The following is a 27,055-nucleotide window of genomic DNA, read 5'->3' on the forward strand; positions in this document are numbered from 1 at the left end:
TCAAGCTCTATAATTGTTATTTGACAATCAATCATCATCATCTGTCAAACTTGCTTGACTTTTTCAGGAATTTTGTTGATGCTAGAGCATTTGTAATTTTCGACAGGTACTTAGCCATCTTGGAAACAGCGATATCACTCTTTAATTTGCCAATGCACCCGTAGCATGATCACCAACCGCTGTTTGAATTTTCCTATTGAATCTACGTGCACGTCACCAAGTTTCTGACAAAATCTAATGCAGAGAATCTGCTCAACCCGTTCAGTCATTTTGAGCGGTAACAAAAACACGATAAGCAGTACTCACATGTTTTTCTTTCACAGCTGCTAGGCAGCAGCTGGCTGCAATGGGAGCAAAACAGTGGTGAATGCATGCAACCAATATGAGTCAAATTCACACTGTATGACAAGCCTACTCCTGTGCTAAAACCGGTTACCGCAATAAAAAATAAGGTCTGATATTTTATGATCACACCATATAAAGTACTAACTTGTATCTTCATATTATCAAATTCCTTGGTAAAATAGTCACAGAGATTTTACACAATCAAAATTAGAAAAAGGGTCATTTCATTTGAAGTGTCCCAAAAAAATATGAACTCCTTGCTTGACCAATTCCAAAAAAAAAAAAAAACTGAAACTTATCCACTTGTTTCCTGTATGTTTCAGGACCTTAAAACTATTTTTTTTAAATTTTTTATTTAAGCAGTTTACCTGTGGCACAATTTTTGTTACAGTGTGCACACCTATTTGGGTCATTTTAAGGGTTTATGGAAAAAATCATTACAAAAAACTATTGGCCCCGTAAGGATGAAACAACAAAAAGCAATTTAATCATATTTTCTAAAGGTAAAAGATCGGTCCAGTGGTTTATTTACCTATCTCTTCTTTCTACGAGAGAATTACCAATACAGTTGAACATGAAAAATGGTGAAATTTCACTTTTGATAATTTTTTCATGAGGCAGGGATGGCATACACAGTTTGAATTTATTTTTTTATATGTAGATATATGTTAGTAGTTTTACCAAAAATAATATTAATGGCGATATACTTACCCGTAAACTTTTATGAATTTTTGAAAAAGAAATTAAATTTTGGCTTCAAATAACTCTGATGAGGCTGGTGATAAAAATCTCAAATTTGCACAACTCAATAGTGTTTTTGTAAATGTTTATGGCAAATAAAAAAGTTTCTTGTGTATTGTACTAAAAAAGTTATAACCTCTCAAAAATCATGAAAATCTGTTGAAAGCGATACCATTTTGACTTACTAAATAAGTGCTCCAAGGGGGTTTCTTGTCTTCTTGGTTCTTTGATATTTCTATACTTATTACTATAGTGTTCAAAAAATTTCATTTTGTTCAAAATAAAAAGCTTAATATTTTTGGCAAATACCATTAATCTTGATAAAACTAATATTTATGGATATAACAGACTGAAAAATAAGCACGGCCACCATTTTGTAATTTACAAAGGTATTTAAGACCTGATTTTTTGTTAATTTTAAAACTTTATTACCAAAATATTAATGCGATTCATCTATCTGAACTTGAGATATAAATTTTTATTTAAAAATAACAAATTGGAGGACAGGGGGAGAACAAAGGAGAAATTACCATTTTTCCTAAGGATATTTTTTGTTTAGTTTTACAAGTAGAATCCGAAAAAGTATAGCCAGCCCACCATTTTAGAAACACTGTATAATGTAATGATATAAATTGCGATATGAATTTTTAGTGAACTCATGCTAATGTGGATTCTTAGATGTTGAATCCTCAAAATTTTGATAAAAATTTAAAAAAAATCTTAATCATATTTTTAATTAATTACCTTCTGAAGGCCAGTTATTCCATATAATCAATCGATAGGTTATTTGTTATTTCTATCTATTGTACTATATCCAGCATATTCCTTAAAATGGTACAACACTGTAATTAATATTACATTAAAAATTAAGTATTTACTTCTGAAAAACTAAATAAATAGGTAGGTAGTATAGATTCTAAACAAACAAAAGTTTCAATAACCTTAAAATTGATTCACATTTAAAGGTTATTACTGAACGGGTTAAAAATTAAACCATTAGTATTTTTAAAAAGTAAAATAAGCAAGCAATTTAAAGAAATGTTTTGACATTATAAACTGAAGATCCAAGATAATAAAAATTAAATTATTTCAAATCTACGTACACAAAAAAACCCCACAACCTATTTAATGCACAAAAACTTTGAAAGTTTGTAATTTATTTTATGAAAATTATACTGCATATCTAAGTTGTAAGGGTGTAATAAAACATACTGCTGCACCCTTTTGTTTCTAAAACTTTTCTAGGTACTGTGAAGAAGTAAGAAGCACAGTTTACAATGTATAAATATTATGCGATTAGCCATTAGGATATTTTATTTGATAACTGGCTTACATTATTTTCCCAGTCAGTCCAATTTTCAGTTTCTTCTTCACTAGCTGTATAGTTTGGTGAATTAAGGTCTTCTCCTCCATCAGGTGAAGCTCTCTCAGGTAAATAAATTGCACTACTACCTATCAATTCAACATAAAATCGATACTAATAACATCAAAATATCTAACATACTGCAGGATTTTACAAAAAAAGTTTCAAAAACAAATATCTATATCTAAAGAAAGAAAAGGTACATATAATAAAATTAGAGCTTCAATTTATTTTAAGAAAGCTGCAAATTAGAAAATTACTTTCTGAAAATTGTGATCTATTAGCTTAAAAGTCTGTTTGGTTCACTATGTCAAGTCCTACATGTAGTAGATATTTTTTCAACTACATTATACTTATACTGATCTGCTTCTATTTTATGGCATAAAGTATAGACTGATGCAAAAAGCTACTCTGAAATTATGACAAATATCTGTTTGCTTCTTGTAGTGGTTATTCAGTTTTATTTTACATGTTTATTACTCGCTACAACCATAACGGTTATGTTACATAACCGTTATATGTAATATAACATATATCTTATTTCTGAAAATGAAATATCCATTTTAATATGAGGAATATTCATAAAGTAAAGGCCCGTTTGGTCATTAAAAAAAAATTAACTCATGGGAAAAGATTTTTACTTACAGTTTTAGTTTACTACAATTATATCTACTTCACTTTTCCACATAATCGTCATTCAGTTCTAAGCACTTTTCTTAACGCTACACCATTTTCTTTAACCTCTGCATAGAAGTTCGCCGACTGGGAACTGAATCAATTAATAACAGCACTCTTAAGTTCCTCGTCGTTTTCAAACTGCTGTCCACCAAGCAACTTTTTCAAATGCAAGAAGAGGAAGTAGTAGCTAGGTGCAAGATTGGGACTATATGGAGGGTGGTCAAAGAGTTCCTAACGAAAATCTTGAATCTTCTTCTTGGTTAAGGCAGTGGTGTGAGAACACGCACTGTCGTGAAAGAGGTTTATGCCAGACAACAGTTTCCCGTGTCATCAATTTTGGATCGCATGTCTCAGTTTGGTGAGCGTTTCACAGTAGATGTCAGCTGTAATTGTTGATCCATATTTTATGAAATCAACCAAAATTACGCCCTTTTTGTCCCAAAAAATGGCAGCCAACATTTGCCGACTCAAGTATGGATATTGCCTTAACTTTTTTGGTTTTGGGGAACTTGAATGTTGCCACAGCACTGACTATTTTTTCGATTCAGCATTGGTGTAGGATATCCATGCCTCGTCACCTGTAACAATTTGGGAAAACAAATCATACCCATCTTGTCGATAGCGGTCCAAAAACGCTCATCCACTGCACATTCTTTGCGCTTTGTGTTGATTGATGAGCATTTTCAGTACCCACCTTGCACACAAATTGTGACATCCGAGCTTTTCTGTGACGATCGTATAGATAGAGATGCATCCTACATGCAGAAATTCATCAGCCAGAGCACTAATTGTCAATCACCGATCACATCACAGTTTTTGGTTCACTTGTTCAATGATTTCATCGGTCTGAATACTGATCCTACCATTCTGCTCTTTGCGAAGAAAATTTATACAGCCATTTTTAAAGTCTCGACACCAGTGTCTAACCTTTCCTTCACTCATTACTGTAGATCCATACACTAAGCGCAACTCCCAATGAATTTCAGCAGCTGAAGATCCTTTTGCACACAAAAATCAAATCATAGAGCGCACTTCACAACTAGCAGGAGAAATTATTGTTGCGGACATTGCAATCTGCATTCACCGGCAGGCAAACGAATACTGAATCAAAACAACTACTGCAGTGATTTCATAAATAGACGATAGATAGCTCTGCATGTGTGAAACTGGGTTCAGACCTGCTAATATTTAAATATAAGCTGACGGCCATTACTTTATGAATACGCTTATTAATAAAAGTAATCACGTGCCAGTCTTGTTGTATAATATGAGGAGTGAAGTGGTTTTCCATCAACTTATCAAATGGAATACACACTTGCAAGTCAACATGCCATATCTACTTCTATCTGACAAGTAACAACTTCATTGTCAGGATGATTAACAAGTACCACAGCCGTAAGAAAGACCAGGATACATAAAATATGGAGTGAACCAATACTCTGCTATTTGCTTTCTGCTATTTTCAGTCTTAACTCATCAGGGATCTAATTACATATAACCTTTCATTTTAAATATAGTTATATTGAACTTACTTTACAATTTTTAGTTACAATTACATTAAGACACGCATTCATTACCTAAAAGTAACAGGTAAACAGAAAACCAATTTCAGAATAACCCAAAAAGAAGAATTATGGAATGTTAAGCCAATGATACTTTTTTTGGCATATAATTACTCAGTTATACAAATCAATTACTTATATTCTTATGAACAAATAAATTGAAATATAAGATATAAAATAAATCTGTTATGTTACACTACTTTGTACAAAAGTACAAAGTACTTTTGAATGAAAATCTTCATTTTGAATGAAAATATTTAAATAAATTTATCATACTCATTGTTAATATTTAATATAACAGTTTAATTAATTAATTATAATAACTCAAGACTAAAACATACGCAAAGGTAATGTTTTAGATTCTGAACTACAAAAGAATAAATAAAATAGTAGCGTAAACATTTTAACAGTAAATGCAAGGTATTTAAAGGTATTTTGGTATTGAAAAATATCGTGTACAAAACAAAAATACATTTTCACAAGGAATTATTTGTCCGCATTATGGATTTGACTGAACAACTTAAAAATAGCCTTGAAGAACTAAAAAGAGCAACAAAAGCAATACAGAAGCATACCAAGAAATGTGTTGAAAATGGCAAGCTCATTTTTGAACATTTATTATGAACCGGTAGGTATAATGTACTTTGATCTAGTGTACTGTTTCTAGATAAAATTCAAATTTTTCTAACTTTTCTTTGTTTTATTCAACCTATCTTACATCAATTTTGTTGATCATTTTGATTTTTCAGGTCAAGAAATATCAGAAGTCACTAATTCTGCTCCTTAATTAATACCCTAAAAATTTCAGCATGACCTCATCTCACCAGGGTAGCCAAAATCCAAATGAAATCTTTTTCAAGTAGAATCGGTTATGACAGTTCCAGGAGAATTTCATGATACACTCTATATCTGTCCTGTTTTGTATACAATACTAAAGCTGTTTGTTTCATATTGTGCATGTCATAGTGAAAAATGTCAGCAATTAACAGCACATAAGTAGCAAATTTTGCTTAAAAAAAATCATCATCAGAGATATTAACACTGCTTTGACTGGCATAAGCATTTCAGTGATGGTCACGTTAGTTTTGAGAATGACATTCATAGTACGTGCCCAACTAGCTCGACAAATGAACAAACTTTAAGCATGTTGAAAATGTTATCTGTCAAGGAAATAGTATCGACAGATGGAATATCAGTTGGAAGTTGCCTCGATATTCTCCACAACGATCTGAACATTCGCACTTGTCAATGCACGGTTCCAAACGTGTCTACATGATCGAAAGAAACTTGCATTACAATGGCACTCCTGCCATTGTAATGGTGGTGGTCTCCACCACCACTATGACCGATCAACATGAAAATTTCTGAGCAAGTGAGATCAGAAACGATGTGTTTTTTATAATCTCCAGAGTGGAAGCCAACATCATATCTGCAGTCACAGAAATCTCATTTTGACAGCAGCAAAGGAAAAATTATGTTGAATTTTTTTTTTTGATTTGGCTGTATTATTCACTAAAACTACATTCCTGATGAGCAGACAGTGAACAACGAAATTTATGTCAATATCCTTAGTAGTTTACTGGATGCAGTAAGAAGGAAGTGTCTTGAAAAATGGAAAACAAAGAATTGGATTTTTTTGCAAGACAATACTCCCAATGCGATTAAGCAGCTAAGGACAGCTCAAAATCAATTTCCAACAACTTTATAGATAGTAGCAAAAGTGTGTAGCTGCAAAAAGAAACTTCTTTGAAGGAAGTATACTTTTAACATTTTTTTCATGTAAATAGTTTCAGAAAAGTAAATCGATCACAAGAACATTTTAATCTGCCTAGTATAAAAAAAAAAACAATAGTAAATTATGAATATTTGTTTAATGGTAAATATTAGCCGTGCTACAATAATCTTCAATATATTTAAAAATAAATATTTGTTTTTTCCGTACGTGTTCCTATACCATTCATCCGATTGCGATGAAACGTTGGCGAGTTTTGTGTGCATGCTCACGAAGGTTTCTGAATTAGTTTGGAACAGCTAGGTGGTGCTGGGATCAAGATATTTAGAAAAATTGTATTTATGGTCTGATTTGGCACATATTCACAACATATATTAGTTACGTGAAAATAAATACTTTTGCAAAATATGGACCCGCTAGGTGGCACTGCGGTTGAGATATTTTCGAAAAATTGTATTTACGGTCCCATTTGGCTATTATTCAGAATGTGTTACACGGAAAGAAATACCTCTGCAAAAAATGGACCCGCTAGATGGCGCTGGAGTTGAGATATTTGGTAAAATTGCATTTATGGTCCGATTTGACTCGTATTCAGAATATATATAGTGACATGAAAAGGAATATTTTTGTGAAAAATGGACTCGCTAGGTGGCGCTGGGGTTGAGATATTTAGAAAAATTGTATTTATGGATCGATTTGGCTCATATTCAGAATGTGTATTTGTTACATGAAAAGAAAACTTTTTGTTAAAACTATACCTGCTAGGTTGTGCCAAAGTCGAGATATTTACAAAACAAAGAGACAAATATACAAGCAAACCTTCTTCTTCTATATACATAAAAAGCAATGCTCATATGTGTGTCTGCTATAGACTAAAAAAACTACTGGACTGAATATTTCTATTCAGAATTTCTATTCATTTATATGAATTACACGCGGGTTTTTGCAAAATGATCCACGTTGTTCAAAGAAGGCTTAAAGCTACTGAAATCATTAATCTGACCGGTAGAAAGAAAGTTAGGAGTATTTTGAACCGACTACTATGTTTAGAGAATAGTTTGAATTAAATGCGATAGGTAGTGCTGTTTTGAAAACCGGATTTATTTATATTCTGACTTTTATATAGTGAAAGGTTAAATTTTGTGAAGTTCTGTAATGTTTTGTAAGTTCCTTAATGTTTAATATCAATTGTAATGATTTTGCAGCCATATCTCATTTTGTTAAAATGTTATTTTCTACAGACTACTGTGTTTAGAAAGCGGTTTGAATTAGATCCAATAAGAAATGCTATTGTTTTCCCAATTGGATTTATTTATATTCTGACTTTTATAAAGTGAAAGGTTAAATTTTGTGAAGTTCCATAATGTTCAGTTTTTTTAATGTTTTATCAAACTTTAATGGTGTTCATTTAAATATATATATATATATATATTTACACACTCATATATACATACATTCTAGCAATAGCAAAGCACTGCTGGATCTGCTAGTTACTTTATAAATGACCTCCATATTACCCCTTATAGCCATCTTAAACATCCATGAAAGTTACCTAAACTAACATAGAAGTAGGCAATGCTTTCCTTAATAGCAGAACAAAGTTGTTTATTTATAAGGAAAAAAAAAGAATATATATCAATCAAAGAAATGGAAGAAGACATCGAATATGCAAACATAAAAAACACCAATTGATCCAATAAAAAATGAATGAGCAATGTTGATATTAAAATGTAAGCAAACAGCTAATAAAGAAGGAAGACACAAATCGAAAAGAAAATTTAAAGGTCCATCTATCACTCACTGTAATCGCCTTAGGATCTGAAAAATATGTGTAAATGCCAGAAATAAAAAAATATTTTATCCAAATGTAATCTTCTTTAATATTTTGTTTACTTATCAATTTCTCATGCAGTATGCCATGTGTGTGTGTGTGTGTGTGTGTGTGTGTATATATATATGCATACACACGCTCTCTCTTAATATTTACCTGTTTCATTTTCATTTTGTTTACTGGATTTGCTACTCATAACATTACTACTACGATGTCCATGATTTTTTGAGGAAAGCCTGACAGCTGCTGCCTGAAAATAAAACAATACACTAGAAAAACCTAAGTGCTTGATCTGCTACCTACTCTCCTTACTGAATATGTTAAATTAGTTCTTTTACAATCATACAAATTAAGAGTTTAAATTTAATTTACATTTAACTGTATTTTTAAAAATATGAAGCGTATCCAGAAAGTAAGTACAGTTTCCTTTTACTACCAACACAATGTTGTGATCTTAAATCTGAGTACGCATGCCGCATTCTCTCATTTGTTTACCTTTCGACAGATTCTATTACAGGTACAGCAAAGTTTGTTTACAGTTCATTAAACATCATTTAAAATGTTCAAGTCAACTGATAATCCCTCTGATTGTGTGAATTAAGGCAATTAACTGTTTTTTAAACGTGAGAAATGTCAAGACAGATGATATTCATTAGCAACTTAGTGAAGTTTACGTTCAAAAACCTATGAGTGATGGAAAGGTATGACTACAGGAAACAGAATTTGTCAGGCAATTCATTGTTATTTATTCATCAGGGATCATTTTTTTGAAAAATAAGTAAGAAGTTAAACACTATCAGAGGTCGAAAGAGCTTGCAAATTGTTAACTGAAGCGGTTACTGGAAGATATGGCAGCCAAATAAAGAGACTTGCTTCGGTATAATAAAGATAGGGAATCAAGTAAAGAATGGTATCTTGACTGATACTGGTACATGCATCTATCAACTTCATCAGATCATATAGTTAAATATTATATAACAGTTTCATCAGATATTATATGGCTAAAAAGAGAGCTTCAATACATTAACTGTCTCAAAAATAAGAGGCTGTTCTCAAACAGACATAACCAATCATATCAAAGGAATTAACCTTAAGCTCCAGGATAAGAACAGACTGGTTTTAAACTTATTTGCAAATTTAAAAAACTTTAATTTAAAAAAACTTACAGGAAAAAGTTGCAAAAAGATTATGCTTACTAGATTTTGTTGTATTTGGTGTAAACATATAAGCCACACATGAGTTTCACAAAAAGTTCAACAAATTTTAGATAACGCAAAAATCCTCATGGTGCTGCTGTTGAAAAAGAACCGGTTGGATTTTAACTAGAATTGTACAATTTGCAGGCTGATCAATCTTTGCAGACCAGGCAAGAGTTTTTCCTTTCGACTGGTATCTGATTGATGGTTTCCAAATTAATAAAATCTTACAGAGAATTACAACAAAAATCTGAACTACGTATATTTATAAAAGCTTGTACAAGTCGTTTCAGTGATTTTCCTTAGCTTTATTGCCGATGCCGGCAACAATTCAGCTTGTACTGGATATTTCTACTTTAGTGGCTGCTGCCGATCAACTTGTTTTCACATTGAAGACTTTATGAAAACATTATAAAGTTTAATTTCTTTGTTATATCCTCAGTATTTATCGACACACAGAAAACTATATACAAAAGTTATATAACTAAATTCATTTAATATATATTTAAACGTGTTTAAAATACATCATATAAATTATTCACAACTAAATATTCCCCTTTATCATTTTTACACTACTTGACAAAAATTATTATATGATCTGCCACAAGATTTCTGATTTTAATTGCGGCTCTTAGGTTTTAAGTTGGAACTTGAGCTAAATAAACATTATCGTACAAAATAAAAATAAAAATATTTTTCTTAATTTCAACTGGACTCGCAATCAAATCCTGGCCTATGTAGGCGCCTAAATTCAAGCGACATGTCATTCAAAACAGTAAGGAAACAATAGTTTCAAATCCCGGGCAGGCTCTGCTGAATCTGGGTTGTCTTTGCGTTTCAGCTTAACTTATCAGTAGGTAGAGCTTCTGTTTCATCGCATAAGCGGGCTGGACCTGGGCTCCCATTAGGAGATTGAGATATACAAGTTCTCAAGTAGAATCAAATTCCATAATTCATCGCTTTCAGTAGAACTATCACACCTCAGTTTACGATCTGTGGCTGGGCCTTGTCATCCAAAAACAAAATCTTGCGGGATAGCACCTAACATCGTTTGTTTTTTATCGCCCTTCTAGATTTTTAATGTTTCATAATACCGATTGGCATTTACAGTAATGCCTTGAATCACTCGATTCACTAAATAGCTGTATGGTTCTTCACCAAATGTTCTTGTTTGAACTTCTACGGTCTAGTAAGGAATGAATGCCGCCATAACATTGACTGCTGCTTTGTGTTGACATTCTAATAAGAAATTCAGGTTTCATCTCCAGTAACAATGCAATCAAACACTCATCACTTTCATTTTTGTAACGTGTAAAAACTGATGCACTGTAGTAAGAGTTTTTCCTTGTACGCTTCGGTTAACATCTTCAGTATTCATCTGGCACACAGTTTTTTAATCCAATTTTTTCAGTTAAAACTTCATAAATCAGCGATCAAAACATCGAAGACAATAGAAAAAAACAGTGGAAAAACAGTTTTCTAACACTTTTTAGAAAACAGTGTTTTCTAAACACTGTTTAGAAAAAAACAGTGGAAATTGAAAAGTTGATTTTCTCAACTTTTTCAATCAGATCATCTGTCATCACCAACAGCTGGCTGCTATGTTCATCGTGAACACTCATTCATTGATCTCAAAATTAACAGCACCACCGTCTTACTCATAAAGTCACTCATAATATTTAGCCTGCAAACATCACAAATTTGCTAGTGATCAGTAGAACTGATTTTGTCATCAAAAATTGGATTTCTCTTCTTACTTCACAGTCAGCAGATCATGAATCATGGCCGTCATTATAAACCGATGAAAGTAAACAACTAACAACAAAATTACTAAACTACTGTCGCTAACAGCTGACAATCAATTGAAATAACTGAACTACACATGCACCATCTGTTTTCATCACATACATAGGCAGCAAATTCAAGACAAACTACTTTAAAAATACACATCATTCCAGAAGGTGTTATCTTTCAATAGCAGCAAGGAAGATGATGGCAGTATGGAACCACGATTTGAAATCATCAAATAAGCTTATAAATCCCTTTAGGGGTAGGTACAGGTCACTTTTCAACCGTACCAAACTCTCTAGAGGCTGGGTTAATCTGTTCTTGCAGGTATTTATGATTAAAAATTACCTTAAAGTTTTACCCTCTATCATTTACTACTTATCATTACCTTAAATTGTTATCGGTCAAAACAATTTGCTTCAAATTTAATAAGGCTTGCATTAACGGGTTAAAAAGGTAATACTAATTATTAATCGACTCAAACCATAACCTAAGTAGTTTCTTTTTTTGAGACATTATTCAACTTGTTATTCTCAATTCCTTTCAATTCTGTGCTAATTTCTTAATAATACCTTATATCACCAAATTATCAAACATCCACCGGTAACACTGTATTTCAAAGGTCTAATTGTTTTCCTTTCTGTTTCCCTGTAATCCACATTTCAATATCATGAAGTACTATACTTTAACCTACTGTTAATAAGAACATTTTTTCTTAATCTACATTTAATACTAAATGGCTTCTTTCCTGTTTAAAAACTCTCCTTATTTGGAATTTTTACTTTCTAGATAGCAAAATTATGTAACTTTGGTATATTACCAATATCACCACTCTTAGTATTGATTCTTCATGTTCCAAGTAAAACTAAAAACCTAAGACACAAAAAAATATATAAAGTTTATATTTATAAATTCTATTTAATATTACCAATAGTAAAAATTATTACCTTAGGTCGTCCATCAGCAAAGAATTTTCTTCTACTCTTTCCACCTATGACAACAGATGATCCCAATATTGGTACAATATCAGCCAGCGCTCTTAATGTACAACTTACTAATGTATCATTCGTATCTTTTATACCAACAAGCAACTGTTAAAAAAGATAACAAATAAATAAAAAATAATTTTGAACCAACTTAAATTCATATCGTTAAAGTTATCAAATAAACCATTAACCCGTTTCATTCCATTACATCTTTATAGACAGCTGTTTGGAACTAATGTGTAGGAATTTCTTCATTTTGTTAAAAGATGCAAGGTAATAATTTTTTTTTTTAATAAAAATGAAAGTACACGTGAAATTTTTTAAGAATGCACCACATTCCCACAATACTATCACATGTAAAAAATACCAAGCTGAAAACTCAAATTATCATCTCGGTAATTAAATTGTTTTTTCTTCTTTAAAATAGTTATCAGAATTGAATACTAGTCTTACACTCTTTTGTATACTATAAGCATATGAAATCGGTGAAATACATCCACGTGTCACAGAATTCTATAGAAAAGCAGATGTTTCTTAAGGAAACCTGTATCTGTTGTACAAAATGATATTAATTTAGACAGAGTTATGTGGGTTTTGACGAGAGTAATTTAATATATGCTAAGAACAAAGTGGCTCTTTAAAGCGCGATTAACCAACATGAGGGGTCTACATCGCTGAAGAATTAAGGACAAATAAAAAGAAAAATTAACTTGTAAAAAACTAGGAAAATTCATTTCTTAAGAAAAGAAAATTATCATTTAATTCTACACACAAAGTTTTAGTTAAAGATGACTATTATTATAATAGAGCTGTAAAAAGACTCGACAAAAATAATGGACTAAATAAGACAGAATCGCCTCAAGAGATCGTGGTTTTATAGTATAAGGGTTGTTTCACAGAAATCAGATCAGGAATGATTGACCTGAGACTGCACAAGACTATATTTCATTTACAAGTAACATATATCCTATACATATTATCGAGATTCATTCTGACATAGGATATATCATCCTCATTCATCCTCTGAAGTTCCATCCACATTACGATGGTTCTGGAGGCTAAACAGAAAAAAGAGAGAGAGAGAGAGAGATATCAGATAATTTTAAAATAATTGGTTGCATGACTTCAGTCATGCAACCGATTATCTGATTCATGAAAAATCTGAGTCGTGAAAAAATATCTGATTTTTTCATATTTCCACCATCAAAATCTACATACAAGAGACTGTAATTCTTTGGCACCACATTAAGAGGTAAATTTAGTGGTTTTATATGAAACCTGACCTGAAAAATTGAAATAAGTCCCAAAATTGTATTTTTACTAGTTTTCAAGAAATCTGCGGTAAAACAAAAAATTGTAGTAAAAAACCAAATTATTTTGTGTCTGGTATAAAGTTACTTCGTTAAATGGGTAATAAACACATAAAGGTTTTAGACAAATTTATAGAGAATTTGATTTTGAGTAAAATGGTACGAATATAGTTCACAGACTATATATACAAACATAAGAATTTTGATGTTTATTAAAAACAAAACATATCAAAATTTTATATTTTACAAAATAAAAGAATTAAGTAATTAAAAAAAAATAAGCGATCAAAATTTTAAAAAAGTAAAAATTAAATAAAACAACAATCAATAATACAATTTATTAGATATCTTTAGTTATTAAAAATTAATTTTATTTAAATTTGTTTGAAATAATAAATAATAAACATTTAAATGTTCGTGAAATAGTACATTTATCATTCTCTAATAATGCCTTATAAATTTTACAATGAAGAATATGCAGACATCAATTATGTTTTATCGCCAAATGGCTTCGACGGTACGTAGCACTTAAAACCTTGTAGTAGCCCTGAGAAGGGCTGTTGTCGTAGATTGGCTTTGATGGCTTGTAATTCATAACCCTATGGTGGCCCTGAAAAGGGCTGTTTTTTGCGTTAGCTCTGAGAAGAGCTGTTGGGTCCAGAAGCTGGTCTCCGACAAAGTTGGGGAGTTGCGGCTCGACCACTGAAATCAGACTGGACTTCCCCTCAGCAGCAGTTGGGTCCGCATTACATTTTAGCAGCAGTGGCCTCCAGAGCCCCACAGTGTTGGGTCAGCGTCAGTCGTCCTTCATCGGCACAGCCAAGGCGGTTCTCCCTTAGTGATTCCACTCTGGACTAACTCCTGCTGCTGAGTCTGCCGGCCAGGGTGATTGAAACGGGAAGGTAGCATCCACATCCAGTGGCTCCCTCGGAAATACTGACCCGGCAGGGATGTTGGCATCCACTAGGTTGACCCACGTTGAGGTGGCCAGGGAACTTCTTCTGTCTTCTTCATGGGCTTCTCCAAGTGGTGATCGATAATGAATTAAAAAATTACTCTCGTGCACGCTCTTTTATTGGAACCTAAGAGTGATGGGCCACAGCGCTGCTATGGTGGGAGAACTGCATGGTCATCTGTGCGGCAAAAGTGATACTTGTACCAGCATGTACATATACTGTGCTCTAGCGGACATCTGTGCTGCGACTGAGTTTGTCTGCCGATATTACATTAAGCATATATGTGGTAACAGTTTATTAGTCCTGCAATGGAAACAAAAACCACAAAATTCACCACTTAATTTGGGTTCCAAGAATTACAGTTTGGTTTAATTTTACCGAAGATACAGAAAGCAGAATGAACTTTTTCGCCAGCTGAGACTCGCAAACTAAGCATTTGCAAACCTATCTTTATAAGAACTTTCTTCTTTATTTTTACCACTAGAAAATGTACTGAAAGTTTGTTATGTTCTTCATGAAACACCTATATATTGAGTTATGATGCGTACTTGCTAAGAGTTCATACCAGAGAAAGCTTGTATGGCATATGGAAATCTATTTGAATCATCACTTTCTGCTGAAGCAATGAAATGAAACAATGTAGTCTAGAGCTGAAGGCAAATGAAGGAATTCTGAATTGTATCAAAAGCAGATTGTCAACTAGATGAAAAAATCACTCATCTGTATACCGTAACTCACATACAAACACACTGATGTATAAAAAGTAACTTGCACATTTGTTTCATCATCTATAACTACCTATTAATCCTTAATGTAACCAAAATTTTTACACATATTAACTTTTAATTTTTATTTATGTTTAACACACATTAATATTTCATTAACAAATGCCCCTCAAATGTTTACAAAACTAACTAGTCAATAACATTACTGTTTAATTTCATCAAGAATCATGCATTTGTCCAGTCTTTATAGATAAACAAAGACTTTAGAGTTTTACAAGTTTGGTATACATGTTATGGCAGAGATACTAACTAACTGGTAGAGCCTAGCAAACTAATTCATTAAAATTATAATATAAAACAAAGAAAATTAATGTTTTTAATAATATTTTAATGAACATAATTCTTTTAAACTATTCTGAAGTACATTGTATTTTAAAGTAACTAAGTATGTCTGAAAAGTTCCCAAACTAAATTAAATAAAAATACAGATTTAAAGATAAATGAATTTACTCACATCAGTCTCTACATTGAAACCTTCTCTAGTTATACACTCGTTGCAGCAGCTGGTAGAGCCCGTCAAATGCTTTGGAGAAATCACTTTGTAGGATCGCCTTCAACTGCTCGATGCAAGCCCTCTAGATGGCTGGAATGTTGTTGAAAAAGTGGCCTCTCATCTTCAACTTCAGTTTCAGGAACAGAAAATAGTCTGCTGGAAACAAGTCAGGTGAATAGAGCAGGTGGGATAAGACGATGACTTGATTTGTAGTGTAATAACATGTTAAAACTGTTGCTATGTGTGCCGGGGCATTGTCGTGCAAGAGAGTCCTCCAACTGCCTGGATCCCAGTACTCGAGCTGGAATCGACAAATGCAACATATCAGGTGTTTCATTACTTCCAAGTAGAATTTAGAATTCACAGTTTGACCAGTTGGGACAAATTCATGATGAATCTGGTATTTGGAGTCAAAAAATGCAATCAACATCGTTTTCACTTGATTTTTGCTGCCTGACTTTCGCCGGTCTTTGTGCTCTAGGACTAAATAAAGCAGCAGCTTGATGCTTTGATTGTGGATCATACATGAAGCGACCAGCTTGGATCCTCAGTTACAATTGTTTGCAAAAAATTAGGTTGCTACGGGCAGTTTCAATGAAGTCTTGAGTGCAAAAAAGACGTATCTATTTTTGTTCTATGGTCAAGAAGTGTGAAATGAACAAAAGCACACCTTTCGGCGATCCATTTTTTTCTATTAGAATTGCATGTACCATGTCTTTACTGATATTTTGCTCTTACACTATGACCCAAAGGGAAAGATGAGGTTGTTTGAGCAGGAGCGCGAGCACTTCCACAACATTTTTGTTGTGAACAGCTGTTGATGCATTCCCGCTTCGTTCATCGTCATCCAACGACTCTCTACCGTCTTTAAATCACTTCCACCACATGTCTATTGTAGTACAAAATGCGGCTTCATCACTGAATGCTTCCTGTATCATAGAATATGTTTCAACAAAAGAATTTTCAAGTCAAATACAAAATTTTATCATACTTCTCTGTTCCATGTCACGACTCCCGTTAAAGCCCAACAGGGCAAGGAATGGGGGGGTGGTGACAGGATAGTCACTAGGCGGGTGTCTTCCCCTACGGGGTTGGGATGTTCCATGTCATGAGCTCACACAAGGTCACTCACATGAACACAACGTTCGCAGCCAAATATACTTGAGACTGGAGTGATGAAAAATAAGGAAATTTTGTACACACACTCGTCAGACATTGTACTACATACCTTGGTTGACCAAGAGATGGTGCTACTTGTATCAACTACAGAAATTTAGTTCAGGAACTTTTCAGATCTACCACGTAAAACCAATCAGTTATAAACAACAGTAATCTGGAATTTATTAAATAAACTGAACTATTATAAGTTTTTCTATAAAAAAGACAATTTAATATTTTATATGAATCCCTTATTAATTTTAAATTATATTATAAAAGTTCCTTCAAATTGGACATATTGTATTACTAATACATTTAAATAGATATATTCTTTCACAATAAATCAAGATATAGCAATTTTATTCTAAATTACACACTTCAATTTTTTACATGCTTTCAATAAACAATCAATATGTAGAAAAATCAGACCATAAAAGATTATTGTATTATCTAGGATTCAATAAATACAATTAAAGTATATTTTAATTTAAAAAATTGTTTCACATTTATACCCTATTTTGTTTAGAAATTTACTGACAATATAACTTTATATTTCAATAATAATCAAGTATTACAAGTAATTTTCATGCGCGCACGCGCGCGCGCGCACGCACACACACACACACACACACACACACACACACACACACACACACACACACACACACAAAACCAAAAATATAGTTATTCAAAATTTTTAAAACAATAAATTATTAAAAAATAAATTAATTCCCTCACTTCAGGAAGAATACGTGTTTTCAACTGTGTAGCAGAGAACATGGAACAGAATGACGAGAAGTGCGTTAATAATATAAGTCTGACATGTGCATCACGAACACAAAACATAGGCAATAATTTTGGCACCAGATAAGATCTGAATGTTTTTTCACTGAATAATTTGCCACAGCAAACATCACCTGTAACATAAATAAAAAACAGATAATATATCTTTTTAATCAAAATTTACAATAAGAGAACTTGCATGAAATATTCTTATCAATTACAATTAATATTTTACTCAAGCCTTTTGCAATTCAGAGGAGACTATTATGAAATAAAAATGTTCTAAAAAACCAAAAAACAATCCGCTACGGGAAGATGATATATCATCACCATTTTTCTGTTTAGAAGCAAGACCAAAAAAAGCTTAATAGATTGAAAAGAAGAATTTATGAGAAAAATTATAAATAATGAAATTGTACTCGAACATAAAAAGATACTATCATATTATCACTTAACATCAAAAACCGACCAAGAATACTCACTAAGCTAGTTCAGAGATCAAACATGTTGAAGAAAGTGTATTAAGGACAAATTCAGTTTCAGAGAGAGTACAGGTACAACAAAGGTCAATTTGGAGCTTAGCTTAACCTGAATGATAACTTAATAGAAACAAACACGGTATGAAAAGCCATTATTTTCAATCCATTAAGAGAAAATTTAAAGTTACGATTTACTGATGATAATTTATTTTACACAACAAAAGATGAACTTAAGACAATTCGTGGTGTAAAAATAGAATGCACAAACTAAAATTTACAATATTTTATTACTAAAGTAGTACTATTAAAAAGATGAATAAAAAAGATAGACATCAAAAGTGTATCTATACAAGGAGGAATTTCTTAAAAAAAAAAAAAAAGTCAGCAGTATCAAAGACTAGATAAAAAATTAGAAAGAGATCCTTTAAAAGTGTTTATTTAGAATGTAGTGATCCATTGAAATTCATAAAATAGGAAGACTAGAATAGAAAAAAAAACAGGATTTTGAAATTCAGTGTTATAAAATGATGGTGAATAAACTGAGTTGTAAAGTTTGAAAAAGACACGGCCTTACTGTAAACAGGAAAAATGCTTTGAGAAATTTGTATAGAATCAAACTAGATCGGTGAGCAATATATTTAGAGCAATATTAATATGGTAATAGAGGATGGGTAAAAATAAAAAATGTACAGCAAGACAAAAACTGAAATATATAAAAACAATAACTAAAAATTTAGCTAGTACATGATTACTACCAACACATATTAAGAAGAGAATAGAAATTTTGTGTATACAGAAGTATATACGCAAAATTAAATAATGTGCATTATATATAATTAAATAATATATTATTTGAAATACAATAGCATTCATAGCGAAGCAATGAAAATTATTGAGTAGAATTAAAGAGCAGGGAAAAGCTATATTAGAAGAATATAAAGGTATATTCTGCATTCTGCTAGCAAATTTTGTAAAGTGTAAGATCAAAATAAAATCTCTACTCTCTTAATTTATTGCCAAATTAATTTTCCAATTAGTTACTTAATTTAATTTTATTACTGAAGAGTTTTCTTCAGAATACTTAAGAATTATTATAAAAAGGTTCCCTTTTTTTAAATACTTAACCGAACCCAACTTTATGTTCAAATGAAATCTGAAAGAAAAAATGTTAAAAACTACATCCTATGACGCTGCTTATTAGCTAATTTTTATATTAATTTCCTCATTCGACTTGGATATTATTGGACCAAATATTTTCCAGTTACAGGCAAATTAAATGAATTAGCTATTTCAGTTACGAACGGTTATTTTTTTAAATTAAAAACCTGGAATGTTACTTTTTATAACATGTGTAAGAAAACTGTAGACTAATGAAAGATGACAGAATGGTTTTACAGTATTGTATTTTTAAAAAACCTGTTTTAAATTAGTGCTACAATAAACATTCATACCAGAACCAGAACAGGCGATGTACATTAATTCTCAAAGAAAATGATTAGGTGGTCTTTGTTTGATATGTAGCAGCGCACAATAATTGTTAAAAGCCCATGTTTTAATCTAATTAACAATACTTTTCTCTTTCATACAAGTATCACTACATCCAGGTTGTAATTATTTTTTTTAGCAACCATTTCACATTTTCTACTTCAAAACTTTCAAAATTTGTCAATTTCAGAGATGTAATCAAAAACAATACTAATTCTGCATTATAGTGCTGTATTACTATACATATAAGAGGAAATTAAATGAGTTAGTTGCACTGTCTCAGCTGATTATTATTTGCTGACAGAACTTGATAAACCTCAAGAAAATAATATTAAAAATCAAGGGAGAAATCTTATTTTATTTCTTAATCGCATTTCTGTTAAGGCCAATGAATGATTTAATTATACTGAAAACAGCAGTCAAAGATAAACAAAAAACAAAGAAAAGTTCCCTTTTTGTCGGTTAAAAGTTAAACAGCAGAGTTGAGTTTCTGACAAGTGAAATCAATTTGATCATCCTACAAGAACTTATCATCTGATAAAACACCCAAAAAAAATTTTTATGTTTTACGAGCAACAGAAATACTATGTTATGCGTACTTAGAAAACACAATGCAATGGTTTTATCAATATTTAAAGTTAGATTGTTACAATCCATCCGGTGACTAATTTTTTGAGTCACCGTTATTGAACAAATTTCCAATAATTTTAAATAATTATTTTCAGGTACAGATACAGCTGTGTTGTCTGCGAAAAGGGTTACAATGAACGGCTGAAAATTTTGAGGCTGGTAAACAATAATAAAAACCAAGGTACTGGGAACACTTTCCTAAGGCTTCCACATTCTACATCTTGAAGTGCAGACCTAATTTTTACATACGTATCTTATTAAAAAATGAAATTTCAACTAACTGTTCACTGATGATAAGATATAATTTAAAGCAATTATATTATAGCAGCTCCTCTGATACCACAGCTACAGGTTTTTTCATCAGTAAAAAATTTGCATCTAAATCAAATGCTTTACTGAGATCGCAAAAAAAAAATTAAAATGGAATCTTTTGGTTATCTATAGAATTAAAAATATTTTCCGAAACTGAAAAAGGGCTATGTCAGTATACAATTTTTTCTTAAAATCATGGTGAATGTTAGTATGGTAAATTTTTCAAGAAAAGTTGAAAAAGTAATTTTTCATAATTTTTTCAAATATTTCAGAAAATAAGGAAAAAAACAATTTATTTTTATACTCTATGTATCTCTACTTTTATTTTAATATTTTTAATGAAAATAATTTCAGGTTAGATATATAACATTAAATTATTAGTTATATTTGAAAATTTTAATGTTGAAAATAATTAGGAAGTACATAAGTTTTATTTGTGATGTTATTTTACAAATGTTCCCGCTAAATTAGTGCTGATGAATTTGTCACCCTTTTCACTGTTTCTGTAGAATTTGATGATTATTTACCGTTTATTAATTTGTTTATTCGTATATAATTTTTTATAAATAAATATTTTCTTTTAATTTTACATTTTTTCCGTTTTTCTTGTTTTCTTTAAATTAACCATTTCCTTACATCTAATATCCCCGTTCACTTTTTCAAGAATATTTTTACTTTTCATATAAGATCTTTATTTTCACATGTGCGTAAGTCTTACCTAAATCATACTAATGCAAACATCTGATTTATTCTAATTAACATATCTTTTGGTATTCTGTTACATAAACTTTCTATTCTCTTATGATATATTTACCGATACTTATAAACAGTATAAATTACAAAAATAGTTTTTTAAATTTTGTTTAAATTTATACCCTTACTAAGTTTTTAAGAAATAAGAATTTTTAAATGGATTCAGTTTTTTTCTATATATAAATGTTTGAATGCATATGAATGCATGAGTGTAAGCTGTTCAAGTATAAGCACATGAGCATACAAGTACACATGCAAGTGCATACGTATGCATATATAAACATGCATGAATAAATTTAGAAAGAATCTGATATCAATTGATTTTTTCTTCATTTAATGAAATATTGATGTAAATTTTCCTTTTTCACCTCTAAATAATAATTGATTATTTTGTAGAACTGCGATAATCATATTTAAGAATTAATAGCATAATATAAAAAAATTATTAATGTATTTCTGTTCAAAAGAATTTATTTTATATTATTTATCTGTGTAAGGAATTACAATTTTTATGTTTTTATTTATTTTTTATATTTAAATTGCATATCAATAATGCTACTGATTTATTTATACACTACTTATTACTATTATTAGTTTTAACTTGGTTAAAATAATAAATTGTACATTGTTGTAAATTCCTACAAAGAGTTAAACTTGCTGAAGGGATAACTAGATTACTTTTGAGAAAAATATTTCATGTAACTATTTAGAATGAATGAATTTTAAAATTATTGTATATAATTAATTTTTTGACTGTTGCTAAAAAGAGAACAGGAAGAGGAAAATTTTTAAAGCGATTAAATAGTTTAGTTTATAAAATTTTGGCAAGTATTTAATTCAATGCTGATGAATTTGTCTTTAACAAACTATACAGATATACAGTAATATGACGTAGAATATACCTGATGTTCTGGGCACAAATACTGATGGTAAAAAATGTTGTTGTGCTGTAGTATCTAGCAACACCATTCTGGATAACAATAATGTTCCGAGTTGACTAGCCACTATTTCTTCTTCAAACATGCTTAATTTGTGCGATAAACCTCTGAAACAAGTTATGATTGTTACAATATAGAATGTTTGATAATTTCCTGTAATAGAAGTAAAAACAATTTTTTTTTTAATTTTTCAAAATAGTCAGTTTAGCTCAATATACTTATTTCAGGGGTTTTGGTATAACCAGAAAAATATAATTTACTGGTAACTCCAAAATTATGCATTTGCTTCATCGATTACATCTGACAAGTGATTCATTTATGTCTGAAAGCAGAGAAACATCACTCAAGTCTTTATCTGTAAAGTATAGCAAATCTTAATAGCAATTTATAGCATAATTTATATAATTTTGGTTGTGTAAATGCTGCAAAATGGACTGGCACATTAACATGATACTAATTTTTTTTTTTTTGCATAGCACTCTGCTACATTCTATCCATTGTTATAATTGTTCTTTAGTTTCTGGTATGTAGTGACTAATCCATCTTTTAACGACAGTTATGAATCTATGCAGAAATTTAATTGAACTGTACTTAAACAATAGATGCTAGAGAGTAAATAATTCTGTTTTTGATAGACTGCTTGTCTTCATGACAGCTTTTGCACACAAATGTTCATATTAGATGTGTGATCTCCTGCACTTTTCCTAATGATCTTCCAAAACAACATGGTACGAGTATTTCAACTATTTTTCAACAACTGAACTTCCAGTGTTGGTTCATTTTTTTATGTCTAATTCACCAAACCAAAAAATAAATGATTGATTTCAATGGTGCAGAACTGCCAAAAACAATGACTTCTGGAATAATATCACAGCCTTCAAAATTCAAATATTTAATGTACATCTATTCCTCCCCTTTTTATTCAAGTTGTTTTGAAAAGCAAACAACAAATAAACTACTTGATGAAATATGATGATATTTTAATAGGAATTATCTAAAGGTTGATAGTTTTCAACTACTTTATCGGTTAATCAAGTAATACTGCAATCTATTACGATTCCAGTAAAACGGTCACTAGTACGTCGTTACAAATCACATCAATATTAAGTCTTGAATAACAGGCTGACTTTAAACAGCAAGACAATATTCCATTAAAAAAAAATGCGTAATTCAATTATTGAACGCTCCCATGAAAGCAAGGGTAAAAGGGATGATACTTTAAAGATTTTCTATGATGCACTAACATTCAATACTAAAAATATTTTTTGTTTAACTTTGTTTTCTTATTAGTAACTGGGAAAACTGACTTTTAGTCCACTCAGTACATTTTAAATAAATAATAATAATAATATGAACATAAGAATATAAAAGCATTAAAGTCATTAATTTTATTTCCACAATACCTGAAGAAGTCTTGTTTTTCAATATCGGTTTTCAATGTCAGTTCAGTTAGAAAGTTATGTATGTTAATAAATTTATGAGTAAAAAATGTAATATTTAAAAGAGAATTAAGAGGTGGCCTTAATGAAGCCTGAGTATTGCATAACTGTGTTTTACACAAATCTTTAAACTCTTGCATCCCTGGCACATCATCTAAAAAAAAAAACCAGAAAACAAATTATACTCGTAAAAATGTTATTTTAAATATATTAATACAGATACATTATAAAAAAGAAGAAAAAAGTTAATAAAGTATGTCCCTTATCCTAAGATAGAAACATCAAATATGAAGGTCATTCAATAAATAAAGAGACAAAAGGTGTTACCTTTAACAATTGTTTATTCAATAAATTTAAAATGTGTAACTTTATTATCTTTATTATCCCAAGCGATAACCACATTTCTTATCGCTTGCAGTATGCAGTAAAACTTAATAGCATGTAATAACTCCTTGAAGAACATTTATAAAAAGAAATCAGATGGAGCAACATTTTAAGTGTACAAATTCAGAACTTCTAGCCTAATTTCACAACTGTGTGATGAGTGAACGGGCAACATCATGATGCACTTCCTTTCTCTCTAACTTTTTTCCCTCCCGAAAAGGATTCATTTTATTTGCAAGTATATCACTGTAGTGCTGGCTGCTGATGATGTTATTTTCTTCCAAAAAATCGCAGAAAAATAAACCTTCAGCATTCCAAAAAACTATTAGCATCAGTTTTGCAGGGAAATGGTCAGGCACGGAATTATTTCCAGATCGGAAAACTGAACTGCTTTCAGACTCGGATTCCATATTCTACAATATATCCAGGTGTTATCTCAAGCAGCTACTTTTTTTCCAAAAAGTTATCCTGTTTAATCAAATAACATCATGTGAGTTTTTTACAAATCTAAGTCCAGTTTCATAATGATCGTTAATAAAGACTGCTTTCTTATACCACACGTGTCTCTTAAGTTCATTATCAGGACTATTATTTGACCGCTTTTCAGTATTCAACCGCTTTTATAGAAATTTTCTTGAATCACAAGAATTTTTGCTAGATTGTCGTAACATACAGAAGTAGTAAATTTCAGTTGGTTTTATATCCTTTGAAACTAGAAATCATATTACTGAATGTTGTTATTCAAAAGTGAACTTTAGGATTTGCAATGTTGAACAATCAATACAGTAGTGTTTATTTTTAACAAAAATATTCATACGACATGATTTTTGCAGCCATGCAATTAAATGGAGTTGCTTTCTCTTCCTACCATTGCATAATTACCAATATTTCCATCCTTTACTTCAGACTGTTATTTGCCTTGGGTAATTTTATAACTTCTGTTAAGAAATGGTGGAATTTCATGGAAATCAACAAACCTGACATTTTTTAATCGTAGTAAAAAATCCAAAAAAAGATAAATTTGAATCGTTCAAAATTAAAGAAAAATTAAATTAATTTTTTTTTTCAAACACTTGACTTCATTTGATACAATGAAGGCAATTTTTTACAGTAGAGAAATCTCTAGCCACGAGACTAATCCACTAAGAATGATAACCAAGGCGGTAAAAAACTTATATTTTAGAAAAACTTTGCCATTTTTATTGGAAATTAGCGCCTGACAATGAAGAAAAATTGTTATGTAGGAAGCAAGAAACTACTTTGTATTATGAGACTTTTGATAATGCAGCAGCACATCATCAAGAAAAAAAATTTCAAGGAATATCTTTCAACACAACATACAATTCAGAGATGACCTTAATGAGGAGTTATATCTCATCTGAGAAAAAAAAATCAAGATATCAAAAGCACAGTACAGAATAAAGGAAAGGAAGCTTCATATTAAATTTCAACTTACAATGTGTATTATCAGTACCATCACTATTATTAAATCCCACAGAAATAGTATAAACTCAGCTGAAATAGAGTACGAAAGCAAATACTAAATCTTTTGAAAATAAAATAAGAAGATACGTAATAACATTAAAATTACAAGGCTTACACACTATTATTACATACTCATGGATCAATAAGGAATGTTCAGACGTAAAAAAAATTGTTTATATATTCTAAATAGTTTAGAAAATTGTGCTTTACAATTAAAGTTATATTTTAAAAAAGATAAAATTCAACTAAAAGACAAAAATAACAACCAAAAATGCACAACTTATTAAGCATTTACTTAAAAAGCTGCACAATACAACTTAATTTATAAGCCTACTTTCAAAGTAATGCAAACCCAGATTACTAGATATGAAAATTTTAAGTCGCTTATTCAATTCTGCAAAAATATGAGGTGCATTTTTAAAGCAAGGTCCATTCTGAAATAAAAATAAGACAAATATGAATAAAGTTTATTAATTATTATTTACGTATTACTTTTCCAAACAGCTGCCTAACTTCAACCCGCTTTACAAAGAGTCTCACTAGCTTCTTTATTTCTTCTTCAAGAAATTCCACTGCCAGCGACTTAAACAACGCAGTAACACCATTTTTCTATTTGTCATCATCAACAAACCATCATGATGCAAGCTATGTTTAAGGTGAGGAAAAACAAAATAATCGCTAGAGCTAAGTCAAGGCTAATAGGATTTTCTAACAAAATTTTTCCGATCACTCACAGTCTGATTTGCCATGTGTGGCCAGGCATTGTCATGCAAAAATAAAATCTCAAATGTTTCGCAATACGTGCTGAAATTCACAGTAGTTCTGCGATTACTAAATCTGATAAAAAATACACCCTTTTTGTCTCAAAAAATAGTAGTTTCCTTACCGAACATTCTTGTTTGAATTTCTTCAGTGCTTCATCTCAATGTTCAAAATAAGAAATCCAGGTTTCACCTCCAATAACAATTCATCAGCTTCATTTTTGTAAACGCCGCAATAATTCATGTACTGCAGCAAGAAGTTTTTGCTTGCGTGTGTCGGTTAACATCTTTGTCCTCATCCACCAGTTTTTTATAAGCCAAATTTTCAGTCAAAAACTTCATAAACATTCCGGCCTCTTTGTTTTTCATCATCAACTCTTTTGGCAAACCACATTTGCACTTCTCAAAATAAACAGAATCATCATCTTATTTTGGCTGTAAATGTCACAAATTTGCCTATGAATTCCAGCTGCAGAATTGTTTTTTGAGGATTACACCTAGTACTTCATACTCGGCGGGATCACAAATCATAGTAACCATTATAAACGGGTGAATATAAACAACAAATTGACAAACTATTATTGCTAACAACCAACTATTGATTGAGATAACTGAGCTGTGCAAGCACCATCGGTTTACACTGCGCATATACTGATAAACAGAAAACAGATCTTACTTTAAA

General features: G+C 30.9%; 1 protein-coding gene across 2 annotated transcripts in view; it reads right to left on the reverse strand.

Moving 5' to 3' along the window:
• LOC142327433 (protein-associating with the carboxyl-terminal domain of ezrin) overlaps nucleotides 1-27,055 on the reverse strand; it is a 77,603-nt gene that overhangs the window by 1,102 nt on the left and 49,446 nt on the right. For both annotated transcript variants that reach the window (XM_075370507.1, XM_075370508.1), the window contains 6 exons: nucleotides 23,708-23,897; nucleotides 22,269-22,411; nucleotides 17,663-17,841; nucleotides 12,184-12,327; nucleotides 8,409-8,502; nucleotides 2,420-2,538 (listed from right to left, as the gene is read on the reverse strand). In XM_075370507.1, coding sequence (XP_075226622.1) covers nucleotides 2,420-2,538; nucleotides 8,409-8,502; nucleotides 12,184-12,327; nucleotides 17,663-17,841; nucleotides 22,269-22,411; nucleotides 23,708-23,897 — 869 coding nt within the window. The remainder of the gene's footprint in view (nucleotides 1-2,419; nucleotides 2,539-8,408; nucleotides 8,503-12,183; nucleotides 12,328-17,662; nucleotides 17,842-22,268; nucleotides 22,412-23,707; nucleotides 23,898-27,055) is intronic.

The sequence above is a fragment of the Lycorma delicatula genome, chromosome 7 (genome assembly GCF_047948215.1).
Source record: "Lycorma delicatula isolate Av1 chromosome 7, ASM4794821v1, whole genome shotgun sequence".
Lineage (NCBI taxonomy): Eukaryota > Metazoa > Arthropoda > Insecta > Hemiptera > Fulgoridae > Lycorma > Lycorma delicatula.